The 20,082-nt window shown below is 45.3% G+C and overlaps 1 protein-coding gene across 1 annotated transcript in view; it reads left to right on the top strand.

Moving 5' to 3' along the window:
* Positions 1 to 426: 426 nt before the first annotated feature.
* The window catches only part of SH3GL1 (SH3 domain containing GRB2 like 1, endophilin A2), a 63,827-nt gene continuing 44,171 nt past the window's right edge, over positions 427 to 20,082 (top strand). The window contains exon 1 of the mRNA XM_077273175.1: positions 427 to 826. Coding sequence (XP_077129290.1) covers positions 782 to 826 — 45 coding nt within the window. The 5' untranslated portion in view covers positions 427 to 781. The remainder of the gene's footprint in view (positions 827 to 20,082) is intronic.

Here is a 20,082-nt window from a genome sequence, read left to right as displayed (position 1 = left end):
ACACTGTCAGGACACGGCCATGGCCACACTCAGGACTCGGTCATACTGTCGGGACATGGCCATGGCCACACTCAGGACTCAGCCATATTGTCGGGACACTGCCACCCTCAGGACTCGGTCATACTGTCGGGACACGGCCACCCTCAGGACACGGCCACACTGTCGGGACACGGCCATGGCCACACTCAGGACTCAGCCATACTGTCGGGACACGGCCACCCTCAGGACACGGCCACCCTGTCGGGACACGGCCATGGCCACACTCAGGACTCAGCCATATTGTCGGGATACCGCCACCCTCAGGACTCGGTCACAGTCGGGACACTGCCACCCTCAGGACTCGGTCACACTGTCGGGACACTGCCACCCTCAGGACTCGGTCACACTGTCGGGACACTGCCACCCTCAGGACACTGCCACCCTCAGGACTCGGTCACACTGTCGGGACACTGCCACCCTCAGGACTCGGTCATACTGTCGGGACACTGCCACCCTCAGGACTCGGTCACACTGTCGGGACACTGACACCCTCAGGACACGGTCACACTGTCGGGACACCGCCACCCTCAGGACTCGGTCATACTGTCGGGACACGGTCACACTCTGGCCCCACGCTCCGTGATTGCTTCCACCCTCCCCCGTTTCCTCTCCCATACCGGAAGTGAGCGCTTGCCATGTAATTTCCTGAGCCGGGAGCCCCGAAAGGCTCTAAGTTTGGTTTTTGTTTTTTTTTTCTTCCTCCACTTTCTGGATCTGCGCTCGAGTTCCCCAGGCCGGCGCCATGTCTGTAGCGGGGCTGAAGAAGCAGTTCTACAAGGCCAGTCAGGTAAGAGGCTGTGCGGGGCGCTGCCTCACCCGGAGCGCTGCCTCACCCGGAGCGGGCGTCCTGCGATGGCCCCGGGATGTTCCGTCACTGGGACGTGCTGCTGAGCGACTGCCTGAGTCCGGGGCGTCCCAGCTGTGTCCGGAGTATCGGCAGCGTACGCCATGGCGCGGGGCCGCAGCTGGTCCTCTCTTGTTCCAGTAGTTATAGTAGTGTGGTTCGCCTGCCATGTCTTCCTCTGCTCTGCGGAGAGTGAACGTGCCCTGAAGGCTCCCACCGCCAATAACCGTGTATGGGGGTCTCCTCGCCCACCCACAGAGGATGCTGGCTGCTGGGCAGATGGCATCTCTTTGCTGTATCCTTTTGTTCTCGGTGAGATAAGGAGCCGTCAGCGGTTTCTCCATCTGCCCATTGCTAGCACATGAGGGTCTGGAGAGACCCTACAGCTCCAGGAGGTGATGGCGTATGCTGGTGACATTGCCAGGCGGATAACCCTAGGGACCAAGAACGGAGCGCGGTGTACGGACTGGCCGGCAGCCCTACAGCTCCAGGAGGTGATGGCATATGCTGGTGACATTGCCAGGCGGATAACCCTAGGGACCAAGAACGGAGCGCGGTGTACGGACTGGCCGGCAGCCCTACAGCTCCAGGAGGTGATGGCATATGCTGGTGACATTGCCAGGCGGATAACCCTAGGGACCAAGAACGGAGCGCGGTGTACGGACTGGCCGGCAGCCCTCCCACTGCACAGAAATCCGTGACGCTCCCACGCTCAGGTAGGGCGAGCCGCCGGCCAGTCCGTACACCGCGCTCCGTTCTCGCTCCGCTTTATCCATCCGTCTGACTGCGCCCTAAGGCTATGTTCACACAGTGCAGATTATTTGCGGTTTTTTAGCGTTTTTGCGCTATAAAAACGCTATAAAACCGCAAATAATCTGCATACATTAAGCATCCTATCATTTTTAATGAAATCCGCAATTTCTGTGCACATGATGTGCGTTTTTCCGCATGAAAAACGCATTGCGGTAAAAAACCGGACATGCTCATTAATTTTGCGGTTTTTTCGCGGTTTTCCCACTGTCTAATGCATTGGGAAATGTTTGGGAAAAACCGCGTCAAAAACCGCGCAAAAACCGCGCAAAAAACGCGCTAAAAAACGCATGCGGTTTTCATGCAGAAAACCGGCAGAAATGTCAGGATTTTCACAGGAATTTTCTGCATCAATTCCTGAACGTGTGTATGGGGTAGGCTAAGTGCACACGTTCAGGAATTCTTGCAGAAAATTCCTGAGGAAACCCTGAAATTTTCTGCAAGAAAACCGCATGCGTTTTTTGCCGCGTTTTTTTCCGGACATTTCTCATGCATTTTAAGTGGGAAATCCGCAAAAAACCCGCAAAATTATTGAACATGCTGCGTTTTTTACCGCGATGCATTTTTAACGCGGAAAAAAACGCATCATGTGTACAAAAAGTGCAGAATTCATTAAAAATGATAGGATGCTTAATATAAGCAGATTATTTGCGGATTTATAGCGTTTTTATAGGGAAAAAACGCGAAAAAAACGCGAATAATCTGCAACGTGTGAACACAGCCTTATAAGGCTTCCGTGATTGGGGTGATGGAAAGCTGCGAGTCTCCGAAATAGAATGGTGACACAAATAAAATGCAATTTTTACAGAGTTCTACTATTTTTTCATATATATTTTTTTTATCACCAGTTAAGGCCGGTTTCACACGTCAGTGGCTCCGGTACGTGAGGTGACAGTTTCCTCCCGTACCGGAGACACTGACACACGTAAACCCATAAAAATCAATGCATCTGTGCAGATGTCATTGATTTTTTGCGGACCGTGTCTCCGTGTGCCAAACACGGAGACATGTCAGTGTTCGTGGGAGCGCACGTTTTACACGGACCCAATAGAGTCAATGGGTCCGCGTAAAACACGGACCTCACACAGACATTCTCCGTCTGGGGTCCGTGTGGCGTGCCGGAGACAGCGCTACAGTAAGCGCTGTCCCCCCCACATGGTGCTGAAGCCGGTATTCATATCTTCCCTGTAGCAGCGTTTGCTATAGAGAAAATATGAAGAATAGTGTTAAAAATAAAGATCCATGTGTCCGCCGCCCCCCCACCCCCTGTGCGCCCCCCCGCTGGTCAGAAAATACTTACCCGCTCCCTCGCTCCTTCCTGATCTGGCCGCGCCTCCTACTGTATGCGGTCACGTGGGGCCGATCATTTACAATCATGAATAGTCGGCTCCGCCCCTATGGGAGGTGGAGCCACATATTCATGACTGTAAATGATCGGGCCCACGTGACCGCATGCAGGAGAAGCCGCGGCCAGACCAGGAAGCAGCGAGGGAGGCGGGTAAGTATTTTCTGACCAGCGGGGGGGGCGCACAGGGGGTGGGGGGGCGCCGGACACATGGATCTTTATTTTAAACACTATTCTTCATATTTTCTCTACAGCAAACGTTGCTGCAGGGATGATATGAATCGCAGCTTCAGCACCATGCAGAGTGGGTACCACACGCTCCGTGTGGTACCCACTCGCCATACGGGCGGCACACGTGTGCCGCACGTATGGCCTCCGTGAGTTCCCAGGCACACGGACACGGATAACTCCGGTACCGATTTATTCCGGTACCGGAATTATCTGGACGTGTGGGACAGCCCTAAGAGTGAGGCGGGAAAAAATGAAAATGGGATCTGTCAGAAAGTGAGAAAGGAAAAAAAAAGTTTGAATAAAGGTCACGTTGACCCCTATCACATAAAAAAGCTTTAATTTGGGGGGATGAGTTGTGGTTTTTAATGCGCTAAATAATGTATTGGAAGCTGGAAACAAATATTATTTGTAAAATGGAATTAAAAAAATCCACCTTTAGTTTATTTTTTAACTTTATTTTAATGTTCACTTGGTAATAGAAGTAACATGTTTGCTTCATTCTGAGGGTTGGCACAGTTATGGAGATAAAGTGTATGTAGGGTTCTTTTCTTTTTTTTTATAATTTTAAAAATTGCCAAAACCAGCAGTTGAGTTCTTTTAACCCCATGGCAAGCAGTCCCGGCGGGCTCTGGATCTAAGCCCACCCCATAACCAATCTGACACAGCAGCGACCAGAGTGCTCCCTGACAGCGGCATCGAAGTAGCCCGACGGCCAGCGCTTGTTCGCTCCCTCCCATGAGAACCCCATAATCAACAGGAACCGATGAGTTGTCATGGCATGCGGGGGCCAGCTGAAGACCCCCCATTGCTGCCTCCTGGGAAGGTCAGCCCATGGAGAACCGTAATTTCCCTATATACTGCAACATATAGTATTCACAGGGGATTTCACATTCAAATTGGCTAAGGAGGTTATGAAATAAAGTAAAAAAATATGGATGTTTAAACCTTAATTCCCCTTTAAAAAAAAAAGAAACATACTTGGCATCACCCTGTCTGAAAAGTCCGATCCTTTTGATACACAGTCATGGCCAAAAGGGTTGGCACCCCTGAAATTGTTCCAGAAAATGCAGTATTTCTCCCAGAAAATGATTGCAGTTACACATATTTTGTTATACACGGTTTCACCCATACAATGTATTGGGCACGGTGACTCCGCGCGCTTCAATGAACACATGTCGAATCACCTGCGTTCAATAGCCGGCAGCACTTTGGACGCAGCGAACATGTACTACATATATTGTGTGTATTGGAACAACAGAAAAAAAAGCTAGAGGGAAAAAAAAGGCAAACTTGGACATAATGTGACAGAAAACCCCCAAAACAGGCAGGACACAATTGTTGGCACCCTCAGCGTAATATTTGGTTGCACACCCTTTGGAATAAATAGCTGCAATCAGTCGCTTTCTATAACCACCAACAAGCTTCTTCCTCCTCTCAACTGGGATTTTGGACCACACTTCCTTTGCAAACTGCTCCAGGTCTCTCATTTGAAGGATGCCTTCTCCCAACAGCAGTTTTAAAATCTGTCACAGATGTTCAGTGGGACATAGACCTGGACTCATTACTGGCCACTTCAGAACTCTCCAGCGCTTTGTTTCCATCCATTTTTGGGTGACCTAGGACACAAACCCAGCCTTCTGATACTGGGCACTACATTGCGACCCAAAATACTTTGATCTTCAGATTTTATGATGCCTTGCACAGAGTCAAGGCTACCGGTGCCAGAGGCAGCAAAACATCTTTGAACTTCTCACATATTTGACTGTAGGTACTGTGTTCTTTTCTTTATGGTCCTCATTCTGTTTTCGGTAAACAGTAGAATGATGTGCTTTACCAAAAACTCTATGTTGGTCTCATCTGTCCACAAAACTCTTAACCCGGAAGGATTTAGACTCGTGTATATTGTGGCAAACAGCTAGATTTTTTTAGTACCTTGGGCCCACCAGAGAATAATCAGTTTTGGGGTGTCACCCTGCAGTTACATAGCAAAAGTACAAAATAAGAAATTTTATTTCAAAAGCCATCCTTATATACCATCAAACATAGTGCATATTAACCAATAAAGAACCATTGTAACTTAATGAATAGCAAAATAATGAAACAATCCAGGCAAAAGAGAAATCCATGTCTCATTTAAAGGGGTTGTCCTGTCTAAATTGATAACTCTGCTGTTATTGTGTGACTGGACACTTATGAATACCCCCCAGCTCACGCACTGTGCGCTGCGAGGATTTGGTGGTTTCTGAGCCGTGACCGGCGGGTACATATGCGTTATACATACTCATGGCCAGAGCCCGACTGGTGGCCGTGGCCTCGCTCCCTACACTTGTATTGAGTGAGGCCGTGCCCTCTAGTTTCAGCTCAGAAAGCTGCGAATCCTCACAGCACACAGTGACTGCAAACGTATCAGTTTAGACTGGACAAACCCTTTAAGGTCCATGTGGCGTAATACAACAATAAATACGCATTTTATCGGCAGCAGTTAAGGGTACTTATTCCTCTACGCCGCTTTTTAATGGTGCTGTGAAATAGGGTATGTGTACACGATCCGGAGATTCTGCAGGTGTAATGCTCGTACTTATGTCAAACCCGCAGCAAACAGATGTTACAGCATAGTGGATGGGATTTCGAGAAATCTCATGTCCACTAAGCATCCACAGTCACCAGCGAATCACCGGAAGCATGCTTATTTATCTTGCGGAGATGCCAGTCTCCACAAGATAAGTTTCACCTGTACAATGTATTGGACGCGGTGATTCCACATGGCTCAGTGAACACATGCGGAATCACCTGTGTTCAATAGCCGGCAGCACTTTGGATGGAGGGGACATGTGCTACATCCAAAGCGCTGCTACTTCCGGATCGTGTGCACCCGGCCTAAGGGTATAGTGCCCCCAGCATCAGAAAATCTGGGGGAAGCTGAGACCCTGGGGAACATGATCAAGGCCGGTTTTTACCTGATGGCCATTATTTACCAAATGACAGTGATCACAAAAAAAAAGTCAGATTTAAAATTAATTTCTCCTCTGATATATGTTCTACCATATCATAGACGGGAGAAGTGAGGTCCCCCCGATACCTCCACTATCCCCTGGGCCCTCCTGCTTCGAAAACCGATCCTCCACATCATCTTCCTGAAAAAAAAAAAAGTCTGTGCTCATGCGCAGGTGCCCTCCGACATCTACCGGCCTGTACCCAGCAATAATAGGGATTTTTTCCTGTTGGTTCCTTTTAATCACAGTGATCGAAATAAAAAAATAATAATAAATCAAACCCCCCTTTGTCAACCCGTTAGCTAGGTAAAAATTATAAAATAGAAAAGTATAATTTTTTCCATTCTTTGCGGTTAGGGTTGGGGTTATTATTATGCATTTTTATAGTTCCATTTTTTCCATGACGCTCTAAAAGTGAAAAGCGTGCAAATTTAGACAAGTACAATAAACATGAGTAAAACAAGGCACACACAAGTACAGGAGGAGAGAGGACCCTGCCCGCAAGGGCTCACAGTCTACAGGGGATGGGTGAGGATACACTAGGAGAGGGTAGAGCTGGTCGTGCGGCGGTTCAGTAGGTTGAGGATCACTACAGGCTGTAGGCTTGTCGGAAGAGATAGGTCTTCAGGTTCTTTTTGAAGGTTTCCGTGGTAGGCGAGAGTCTGATGTGTTGGGGTAGAGAGTTCCAGAGTACGGGGGAAGCACGGGAGAAGTCTTGGATGCGGTTGTGGAAAGAAGAGAGGAGTAGAGAAGGAAAGGTTGTGTGCAGGTAGGTACCGGGAGACCATGTCACAGATGTATGGAGGAGACAGGTTGTGGATGGCTTTGTATGTCATAGTAAGGGTTTTGAATTGAAGTCTCTGGACGATAGGAAGCCAGTGAAGGGCTTGGCATAGAGGAGAGGCTGTGGAATAACAGGGAGACAGGTGGATTAGTCGAGCAGCAGAGTGTAGGATGGATTGGAGTGGAAGAGGGGAGGTCGGAGAGTAGGAGGTTGCAGTAATTGGGTGGGAGATAAGGGCGTGCACTAGTGTTTTTGTGGTTTCATGGTCAAGCAATGCGCGGATACGGGAAATATTTTTGAGTCGAGGACCACCCCGAGGCACAGAGCATGTGGGACTGGGGAAAGTTAGCAGCCATTGACATTGATGGATAGGTCTGGTAGAGTGAGATGGGGGAAAGATGATGAATTCTGTTTTGTACATGTTCAGTTTAGGGTTGTGTCGGGGTTGGAGTAAGAATTTTTTTTTTTTGTCAAAAGTAAAAATAAAATGATGATGATATGACTTCTAGTGTCCAGTTTTAGTGCTGCGGGAGCCAGAAATCTGGCCATCTCCATTAACAGCGAAACAGATGCATGTCTTGTTTGTGACACCCCTGTGAGTATGCCATTACTGTGCAATGTGGGATTACTCATATCTGTAACAAAATGAGTATTAGTTACCGTAATAGATAATGTATGGGATATGGAATATAACCTTTTTTGAATTAGAAAACTGGACAAAAAACTTGTCACCAGGCCATCTCCGCACACTGTCGGCACCCGCTGAGCAATTCCAACGCACATATGCTGGGATGATGAGGCACACCCATACTGCAGCACACCCGCCTCGCCCTATAGTTTCGTATAGGCAAATATATCATCTACATACTAATTTATTATAGGTACAGTGCCTTGCGAAAGTATTTGGCCCCCTGGAACTTTTCAACCTTTTCCCACATATCATGCTTCAAACATAAAGATACCAAATGTACATTTTTGGTGAAGAATCAACAACAAGTGGAACACAATTGTGAAGTTGAACGAAATTTATTGGCTATTTTAAATTTTTGTGGAAATTCCAAAACTGAAAAGTGGGGTGTGCAATATTATTCAGCCCCTTTTAACTTAACCCCTTCATGACCTTGGGATTTTCCGTTTTTCCATGTTCGTTTTTCGCTCCCCTCCTTCCCAGAGCCATAACTTTTCTATTTTTCCATCAATTTGGCCATGTGAGGGCTTATTTTTTGCGGGACGAGTTGTACTTTTGAAGACATCATTGGTTTTACCATGTCGTGTACTAGAAAACGGGAAAAAATTCCAAGTGCAGTGAAATTACAAAAAAAGTGCATTCCCACACTTGCTTTTTGCTTGGCTTTTTTGCTAGGTTCACTAAATGCTAAAACTGACCTGCCATTATGATTCTTCAGGTCAGTACGAGTTCATAGACACCTATCATGACTAGGTTATTTTTTATCTAAGTGGTGAAAAAAATTCCAAACTTTACTAAAAAAAAATAAAATAAAAAAAATAAAATTTCGCCATTTTCCGATACTCGTAGCGTCTCCATTTTTCATGATCTGGGGTCAGTTGAGGGCTTATTTTTTTGCGTGCTGAGCTGGCGTTTTTAATGATACCTTTTTGGTGCAGATATGTTCTTTTGATCGCCCGTTATTGCATTTTAATGCAATGTCGCACCGACCAAAAAAACGTAATTCTGGCGTTTCAAATTTTTTTCCCGCTACGCCGTTTAGCGATCAGGTTAATGCTTTTTTTTTATTGATATATCGGGTGATTCTGAACGCGGCAATACCAAATATGTGTAGGTTTGAGGTTTTTTTTATTGATTTATTTTGATTGGGGCGAAAGGGGGGTGATTTAAACTTTTATATATTTTTTATTTTTTTCACTTTTTTTTTTACTTTTTTTTTTTTTTTTTTTTTTTTTTTTACTTTTGCCATGCTTCAATAGCCTAGGAGGCTAGAAGCAGGCACCACTCGGTCTGCTCTGCTACATAGTAGCGATCTGATGTTCGCTGCTATGTAGCAGAACTACAGGTGTGCTGTGAGCGCCGACCACAGGGTGGCGCTCACAGCTGCCAGGGATCTGTAACCATAGAGGTCTCAAGGACCTCTATGGTTACTATTCTGAAGCATCGCCGACCTCCGATCATGTGACGGGGGTCGGCGATGCGATCATTTCCGGCTGCCCGGCCGGAAGCGGTAGTTAAATGCCGCTGTCTGCGTTTGACAGCGGCATTTAACTAGTTAATAGGCGCGTGCAGATCGCGTTTCTGCCCACGCCTATTACGGGCACATGTCAGCTGTTCAAAACAGCTGACATGTCCCGGCTTTGATGCGGGCTCACCACGGAGCCCGCATCAAAGAGGGGCTTCTGACCTCGGACGTACTATCCCGTCCGAGGTCAGAAAGGGGTTAATATGCGTGGGTTTCCTCCGGGTGCTCAGGTTTCCTCCCACACTCCAAAGACATACTGATAGGAAATTTAGATTGTGAGCCCCATCGGGGACAGTGATGATAATGTGTGAAAAACATTAAAGCGCTGCAGAATATGTTAGCGCTATATAAAAAAATAAAGATTATTATAATACTTTGTTGGGCCACCTTTTTCTGGGATTACAGCTGCAAGTCTCTTGGGGTATGTCTCTATCAGTTTTGTACATCGAGAGACTGAAATTCTTGCCCATTCTTCCTTGGCAAACAGCTCGAGCTCAGTGAGGTTTGATGGAGATTGTTTGTGAACAGCAGTTTTCAGCTCTTTCCACAGATTCTCTATGGGATTGAGGTCTGGACTTTGACTTGGCCATTCTAACACCTGGAAACGTTTATTTGTGAACCATTCCATTGTAGACATTCAATAGAGCTACTGGCCTAGGTTCATGACACTTCCATTAAATTGACATATTTCAAAAAGGAAAAGGGTCGGAAGCAACTGTCATCTGATATTAAATTCTCAAACTTTATTAAATATGACAAAACACAAAACAGACTCAATTCTGAATATTTAAAATAGTATATAGAAAAATAGCATAAAAAATGGAGACCATATGCAAAAAAAGAGAGACCGCACAAAACCAGTGATGCAGCTAATTAGATAAACACAGATTCGTCTATGTGTGCACAGGGTGCCTATTACACTGATTAGCTTTTCTATAGCTGTGTAAGATGTATAATATCAATTCAATAAAGCTAACCTAGTATTTTTATTAGTAAGGCACCACTATTTTGGAGGCATGAAGGTTAAATATATAAAGGTAAAGTGCATAGTGCAATACATCAAGCTTTTTGCCACCATATAGCATCCAGATTGTTACAGGTGCTGCTGCGGTTGATGGAGCATCCACCTAATCAGCAGTCCTTAAGCCCCATATATTGTGCGTGTATATACAAAGATTTAGGCAGACATAGACATAAGTAAATATAAAGTGACTGTGCTACATAACCTGATTGTGCGGTCCTGAGCCCCTTTGCGGTTCCATTGTAGATTTTGCTTTATGTTTGGGATCATTGTCTTGTTGGAAGACAAATCTCCGTCCCAGTCTCAGGTCTTTTGCAGACTCCAACAGGTTTTCTTCAAGAATGGTCCTGTATTTGGCTCCATCCATCTTCCCATCAATTTTAACCATCTTCCCGTCCCTGCTGAAGAAAAGCAGGCCCACACCATGATGCTGCCAGCGCCATGTTTGACAGTGGAGATGGTGTGTTCAGGGTGATGAGCTGTGTTGCCTTTACGCCAAACATATCGTTTGGCATTGTTGCCAAAAAGTTCGATTTTGGTTTCATCTGACCAGAGCACCTTCTCTCACATGTTTGGTGTCTCCCAGGTGGCTTCCCCTGACGAAGCCACTTTCTGGCGACACGCGTTTGGCTCTTCATGCCCCTGGACCTCTGGTTTGCCAATATGTTTGGTGGCTTTGCTCAGTAAGCTTCATTATTTCCATCATTATTGGCGGTTTGTTGGCGTCTTCGGTTCCTTTTGGTATTGATGACATCTGGCTACTTTACCATTTTTATACAATTATTTATTAGTTCTCCATCACAGGTTCTTTTGGCAGTATTTCTGCAGGTACTACTCTGATTTAATGAATTAATATGCATGAATTAATTCATGCATATCCTATGCGCATTGTATATTTTGAGCCAACCCTCATCCATGGAACTTTGCCTTCATGTAAACCTTGTGCTATAAACCTTTAGGAGAACTATAGGATACCATTCCTTACGTCATTATTTAGGGTTATATGCATCTATATATTGCATTCATAGTATTTTTTCTACTTTAAGTATTTATAGCAATGTTATTTATGTATGTTCTCAGTTGATCTGTATTATTCATGGCTTATTTGGTCTTTTAAATGCATATTAACCCATTCCTTGAGGATCCTTTGAGAACTCTAGCATGCCGAGATACCACTCTGGGTTTCACACTTGCCAGCTTAGCAGGTTTTGTTATCTCTTTATTGTTTAGCACAAACTATTAAATAGCCATCCATCATCCAACATTTGGTATTCTGTTCTGCCATATCCAGGGGGTTGATCCCTTTTTGGGATCCATTAAATGTTTGGTTTTTAAATGTTTTTATATTTGTGGTGTGTTTCTTTAGGTTGATCTAGATAAATAAAATTGACTTTGTTATATATTAGTGGTGGTCCCTGCTATATAGCATGTTTCTGTCATTCTTGGTCTCCCAGGTGGCTTGTTGCAAACTTTAAACAACATTTTTTTATGGATATCTTTGAGAAATGGCTTTCTTCTTGCCACTCTTCCATAAAGGCCAGATTTGTGCAGTGTACGACTGATTGTTGTCCTATGGGCAGACTGTCCCACCGCAGCTGTAGATCCCTGCAGTTCATCCAGAGTGATCATGGGCCTCTTGGCTGCATCTCTGATCAGTCTTCTCCTTGTTTGAGATGAAAGTTTAGAGGGACGGCCAGGTCTTGGTAGATTTGCAGTGATATGATACTCCTTCCATTGCTCCTTGGGATGTTTAAAGTTGTGGAAATAATTTTGTATCCAAATCCGGTTTTAAACTTCTCCACAACAGTATCACGGACTGCCTGTTGTTTTCCTTGGTCTTCATGATACTCTCTGTGCTTCAAACAGAACCCTGAGACTATCAGGGTATGCGCACACGCTGCGGATTTTGCTGCAGATCTGCAGCGTTTCTGCAGCTGCGGATCTGCAGCGTTTCCGCAGCTGCGGATCCGCAGCGTTTCCGCAGCTGCGGATCCGCAGCGTTTCCGCAGCTGCGGATCCGCAGCTGCGGATCCGCAGCGGTTTCCCATGCATTTACAGTACCATGTAAAGCTATGGGAAATGAAATCTGCAGTGCACATGCTGCGGAAAAAAACGTGCAGAAACGCAGCAGTTTATTTTCCGCAGCATGTCAATTCTTTGTGCTGAATCCGCAGCGGTTTTTCACCTGCTCCAATAGGAAACTGCAGGTGAAAACCCGCAGCGGAAACCGCAATAAAAACCGCAATAAATCCGCAGTAAAAACCACAGCGGTTTTGCACTGCGGATTTATCAAAATCGCTGCGGAAAATTCCGCAATGGAATCTGCAGCGTGTGCACATGGCCTCACAGAGAAGGTGCATTTATACAGAGACTTGATTACACACAAGTGGATTATATTTATCATCATTAGGCATTTAGGACAACATTGGATCATTCAGAGATCCACAATGAACTTCTGGAGTGAGTTTGCTGCACTGAAAGTAAAGGGGCCGAATAATATTGCACGCCCCACTTTTCAGTTTTTGAATTTCCACAAAAATTTAAAATAACCAATAGATTTCGTTCAACTTTATGTTCCACTTGTTTTTGATTCTTCACCAAAAATTTACATTTGGTATTTTTATGTTTGAAGCATGATATGTGGGAAAAGGTTGAAAAGTTCCAGGGGGCCGAATACTTTCACAAGGCACTGTAGTGCATACACTACTGCAACATCTGACTACAAACTTGGCATACGAGGATATGCACTAGTCATATGAAACTTATATTGCAGCATATGGTCAGTGTGTATGCAGAATGTGCCGCCATGCCGACTCCAAGTGCCGCAAAATGGGATTCAAATGACAATACTAAAGATGAGTGTTGTATTATAAGGAGATCTGTCAGATTATTGTATGGTGTTAGGGGTGAAAGTGGGTCCTCTGTTAAAGAATCACATAGGAGGGCCGACCGACTCTCTATATACTGCACCACACGGGACACATCCTCTATATATACTACACCACACGGGACACATCCTCTATATACTACACCACACGGAACATATCCTCTATATATACTACACCACACGGGACACATCCTCTATATATACTACACCACACGGGACACATCCTCTATATATACTACACCACACGGGACACATCCTCTATATACTACACCACACAGGACACATCCTCTATATATACTACACCACACGGGACACATCCTCTATATATACTACACCACACGGGACACATCCTCTATATATACTACACCACACGGGACACATCCTCTATATACTACACCACACGGGACACATCCTCTATATATACTACACCACACGGGACACATCCTCTATATATACTACACCACACGGGACACATCCTCTATATATACTACACCACACGGGACACATCCTCTATATATACTACACCACACGGGACACATCCTCTATATATACTACACCACACGGGACACATCCTCTATATATACTACACCACACGGGACACATCCTCTATATATACTACACCACACGGGACACATCCTCTATATATACTACACCACACGGGACACATCCTCTATATATACTACACCACACGGGACACATCCTCTATATATACTACACCACACAGGACACATCCTCTATATATACACTACACCACACGGGACATATCCTCTATATATACTACACCACACTGGACACATCTGTTGTGAATTCCGTTCTTGGGCTCCCTCCCGTGGTTGTGAATGGCACTTTTGTAAGTTCTGCCCTTGGGCTCCCTCTGGTGGTTTCGAGTGGAACCGCTGCTCCTTGGATTTAGCAGTAGCAGCTGCTTTCACTGATCGTCTCTCCTGGCTCTGCTATTTAACCTGGCTCTGGTCCTCAGTTAATGCCAGCTGTCAATGTTTCTGGGTTGGATTCAGATCTCTCCTTGGATTTCTCTGATGGCCTGTCCATTTCAGCAAAAGATAAGTTCTTGCTAGTTCTTTGGTTGTCCATTTGCTGTGGACTTTATTGCTCAGCTCATGTTATGTTTCTTTTTGTCCAGCTTGTCATTATGATATATTCTGGCTAGCTGGAAGCTCTGGGGAAGCAGATTTGCCCTCCACACCGTGAGTCAGTGTGGAGATTATTTTTGTAAACTCTGCGTGGATTTTTAGTTTTTAATACTGACCGCACAGTATCCTTTCCTATTCTGTCTATCTAGATTAGTATTGGCCTCCTTTGCTAAAATCTGTTTTCATTTCTGTGTATGTCATTTCCCTCTCCACTCACAGTCAATATTTGTGGGGGGCTAATCTTTCCTTTTGGGAATTTCTCTGAGGCAAGATAGCTTTCTGTTTCCATCTTTAGGGGTAGTTAGTTCTCAGGCTGTGACGAGGTGTCTAGGGAGTGACAGGAACATCCCACGGCTATTTCTAGTGTTGGTGTTAGGATTAGGAACTGCGGTCAGTATAGATACCACCTCCTCAGAGCTCATCCCATGTTGCTTTTTAACCACCAGGTCATATCAGTGTTGCTCCTTAACCACCAGGTCATAACACACATCCTCTATATATACTACACCACACGGGACACCTCCTCTATATATACTACACCACACTGGACACATCCTCTATATACTACACCACACGGGACACATCCTCTATATATATTACACCACACGGGACACATCCCCCTATATACTACACCACACGGGGCACATCCTCTATATACTACACCACATGGGACACATCCTCTATATACTACACCACACGGGACACATCCTCTATATATACTACACCACACGGGACACATCCTCTATATACTGCACCACACGGGACACATCCTCTATATATACTAGACCACACGGGACACATCCTCTATATACTACACCACACTGGACACATCCTCTATATATACTACACCACACTGGACACATCCTCTATATACTACACCACACGGGACACATCCCCCTATATACTACATTACACGGGACACATCCTCTATATATACTACACCACACGGGACACATCCCCCTATATACTACACCACACTGGACACATCCTCTATATACTACACCACACGGGACACATCCTCTATATATACCACACCACACGGAACACATCCTCTATATATACTGCACCACACGGGACACATCCTCTATATACTGCACCACACAGGACACATCCTCTATATATACTACACCACACGGGACACATCCTCTATATACTACACCACACGGGACACATCCTCTATATATATTACACCACACGGGACACATCCTCTATATATACTGCACCACACTGGACACATCCTCTATATACTGCACCACACGGGACACATCCTCTATATATACTGCACCACACGAGACACATCCTCTATATATACTGCACCACACGGGACACATCCTCTATATATACTACACCACACGGGACACATCCTCTATATACTGCACCACACGGGACACATCCTCTATATACTACACCACACGGGACACATCCTCTATATACTACACCACACGGGACACATCCTCTATATATACTACACCACACGGGACACATCCTCTATATACTACACCACACAGCACACATCCTCTATATACTACACCACACGGGACACATCCTCTATATATACTACACCACACGGGACACATCCTCTATATATACTACACCACATGGGACACATCCTCTATATACTGCACCACACGGGACACATCCTCTATATATACTGCACCACACGGGACACATCCTCTATATATACTGCACCACACGGGAGACATCCTCTATATACTACACCACACGGGACACATCCTCTATATATATATTACACCACATGGGACACATCCTCTATATACTACACCACACGGGACACATCCTCTATATACTACACCACACAGGACACATCCTCTATATATACTACACCACACAGGACACATCCTCTATATATACACTACACCACACGGGACATATCCTCTATATATACTACACCACACTGGACACATCTGTTGTGAATTCCGTTCTTGGGCTCCCTCCTGTGGTTCTGAATGGCACTTTTGTAAGTTCTGCCCTTGGGCTCCCTCTGGTGGTTTCGAGTGGAACTGCTGCTCCTTGGATTTAGCAGTAGCAGCTGCTTTCACTGATCGTCTCTCCTGGCTCTGCTATTTAACCTGGCTCTGGTCCTCAGTTAATGCCAGCTGTCAATGTTTCTGGGTTGGATTCAGATCTCTCCTTGGATTTCTCTGATGGCCTGTCCATTTCAGCAAAAGATAAGTTCTTGCTAGTTCTTTGGTTGTCCATTTACTGTGGACTTTATTGCTCAGCTCATGTTATGTTTCTTTTTGTCCAGCTTGTCATTATGATATATTCAGGCTAGCTGGAAGCTCTTGGGAAGCAGATTTGCCCTCCACACCGTGAGTCGGTGTGGAGATTATTTTTGTAAACTCGGCGTGGATTTTTAGTTTTTAATACTGACCGCACAGTATCCTTTCCTATTCTGTCTATCTAGATTAGTATTGGCCTCCTTTGCTAAAATCTGTTTTCATTTCTGTGTATGTCATTTCCCTCTCCACTCACAGTCAATATTTGTGGGGGGCTATCTTTCCTTTTGGGAATTTCTCTGAGGCAAGATAGCTTTCTGTTTCCATCTTTAGGGGTAGTTAGTTCTCAGGCTGTGACGAGGTGTCTAGGGAGTGACAGGAACATCCCACGGCTATTTCTAGTGTTGGTGTTAGGATTAGGAACTGCGGTCAGTATAGATACCACCTCCTCAGAGCTCATCCCATGTTGCTTTTTAACCACCAGGTCATATCAGTGTTGCTCCTTAACCACCAGGTCATAACACACATCCTCAATATATACTACACCACACGGGACACCTCCTCTATATATACTACACCACACGGGACACATCCTCTATATACTACACCACACGGGACACATCCTCTATATACTACACCACACGGGACACATCCTCTATATATACTACACCACACGGGACACATCCTCTATATACTACACCACACAGCACACATCCTCTATATGCTACACCACACGGGACACATCCTCTATATACTACACCACAGGGGACACTTCCTCTATATACTACACCACACGGGACACATCCTCTATATATATACTACACCACACGGGACACATCCTCTATATACTACACCACACGGGACACATCCTCTATATACTGCACCACACAGGACACATCCTCTATATATACTACACCACACGGAACACCTCCTCTATATATACTACACCACATGGGACACATCCTCTATATACTGCACCACACAGGACACATCCTCTATATATACTACACCACACGGGACACATCCTCTATATACTACACCACACGGGACACATCCTCTATATACTACACCACACTGGACACATCCTCTATATATACTACACCACACAGGACACATCCTCTATATACTGCACCACACGGGACACCTCCTCTATATACTACACCACACGGGGCACATCCTCTATATACTACACCACACGGGACACATCCTCTATATACTACACCACACGGGACACATCCTCTATATATACTACACCACACGGGACACATCCTCTATATACTACACCACACAGCACACATCCTCTATATGCTACACCACACGGGACACATCCTCTATATAGTGCACCACACAGGACACATCGTCTATATATACTACACCACACTGGACACCTCCTCTATATATACTACACCACAGGGGACACTTCCTCTATATACTACACCACACGGGACACATCCTCTATATATACTACACCACACGGGACACATCCTCTATATACTACACCACACGGGACACATCCTCTATATACTACACCACACGGGACACATCCTCTATATATACTACACCACACGGGACACATCCTCTATATACTACACCACACAGCACACATCCTCTATATGCTACACCACACGGGACACATCCTCTATATAGTGCACCACACAGGACACATCGTCTATATATACTACACCACACTGGACACCTCCTCTATATATACTACACCACAGGGGACACTTCCTCTATATACTACACCACACGGGACACATCCTCTATATATACTACACCACACGGGACACATCCTCTATGTACTACACCACACGGGACACATCCTCTATATACTGCACCACACAGGACACATCCTCTATATATACTACACCACACGGGACACCTCCTCTATATATACTACACCACATGGGACACATCCTCTATATATACTACACCACACGGGACACATCCTCTATATATACTACACCACACGGGACACCTCCTCTATATATACTACACCACACGGGACACATCCTCTATATACTGCACCACACGGGACACATCCTCTATATATAATACACCACACGGGACACATCCTCTATATATACTACACCACACGGGACACATCCTCTATATACTACACCACACGGGACACATCCTCTATATATACTACACCACACGGGACACATCCTCTATATATTACACCACACGGGACACATCCTCTATGACACATCCTTTATATACTACACCACACGGGACACATCCTCTATATATTACACCACACGGGACACATCCTCTATGACACATCCTTTATATACTACACCACACGGGACACATCCTCTATATATACTACACCACACGGGACACATCCTCTATATACTACACCACACGGGACACATCCTCTATATACTACACCACACGGGACACATCCTCTATATACTACACCACACGGGACACATCCTCTATATATACTGCACCACACGGGACACATCCTCTATATATACTGCACCACACGGGACACATCCTCTATATACTACACCACACAGGACACATCCTCTATATATACTACACCACACGGGACACATCCTCTATATACTACACCACACTGGACACATCCTCTATGACACATCCTCTATATACTACACCACACGGGACACATCCTCTATATATACTACACCACACGGGACACATCCTCTATATACTACACCACACGGGACACATCCTCTATATATACTGCACCACACGGGACACATCCTCTATATACTGCACCACACAAGACACATCCTCTATATATACTACACCACACAAGACACATCCTCTATATACTACACCACACGGGACACATCCTCTATATACTACACCACACGGGACACATCCTCTATATATACTACACCACACTGGACACATCCTCTATATATACTACACCACACTGGACACATCCTCTATATATACTACACCACACGGGACACATCCTCTATATACTGCACCACACAGGACACATCCTCTATATATACTACACCACACGGGACACCTCCTCTATATATACTACACCACATGGGACACATCCTCTATATATACTACACCACACGGGACACATCCTCTATATATACTACACCACACGGGACACCTCCTCTATATATACTACACCACACGGGACACATCCTCTATATACTGCACCACACGGGACACATCCTCTATATATAATACACCACACGGGACACATCCTCTATATATACTACACCACACGGGACACATCCTCTATATACTACACCACACGGGACACATCCTCTATATATACTACACCACACGGGACACATCCTCTATATATTACACCACACGGGACACATCCTCTATGACACATCCTTTATATACTACACCACACGGGACACATCCTCTATATATTACACCACACGGGACACATCCTCTATGACACATCCTTTATATACTACACCACACGGGACACATCCTCTATATATACTACACCACACGGGACACATCCTCTATATACTACACCACACGGGACACATCCTCTATATACTACACCA

Source organism: Ranitomeya variabilis, chromosome 1, assembly GCF_051348905.1.
Source record: "Ranitomeya variabilis isolate aRanVar5 chromosome 1, aRanVar5.hap1, whole genome shotgun sequence".
Taxonomy (NCBI): Eukaryota; Metazoa; Chordata; class Amphibia; order Anura; family Dendrobatidae; genus Ranitomeya; species Ranitomeya variabilis.
This window is presented reverse-complemented; position numbering and strand designations above follow the sequence as displayed.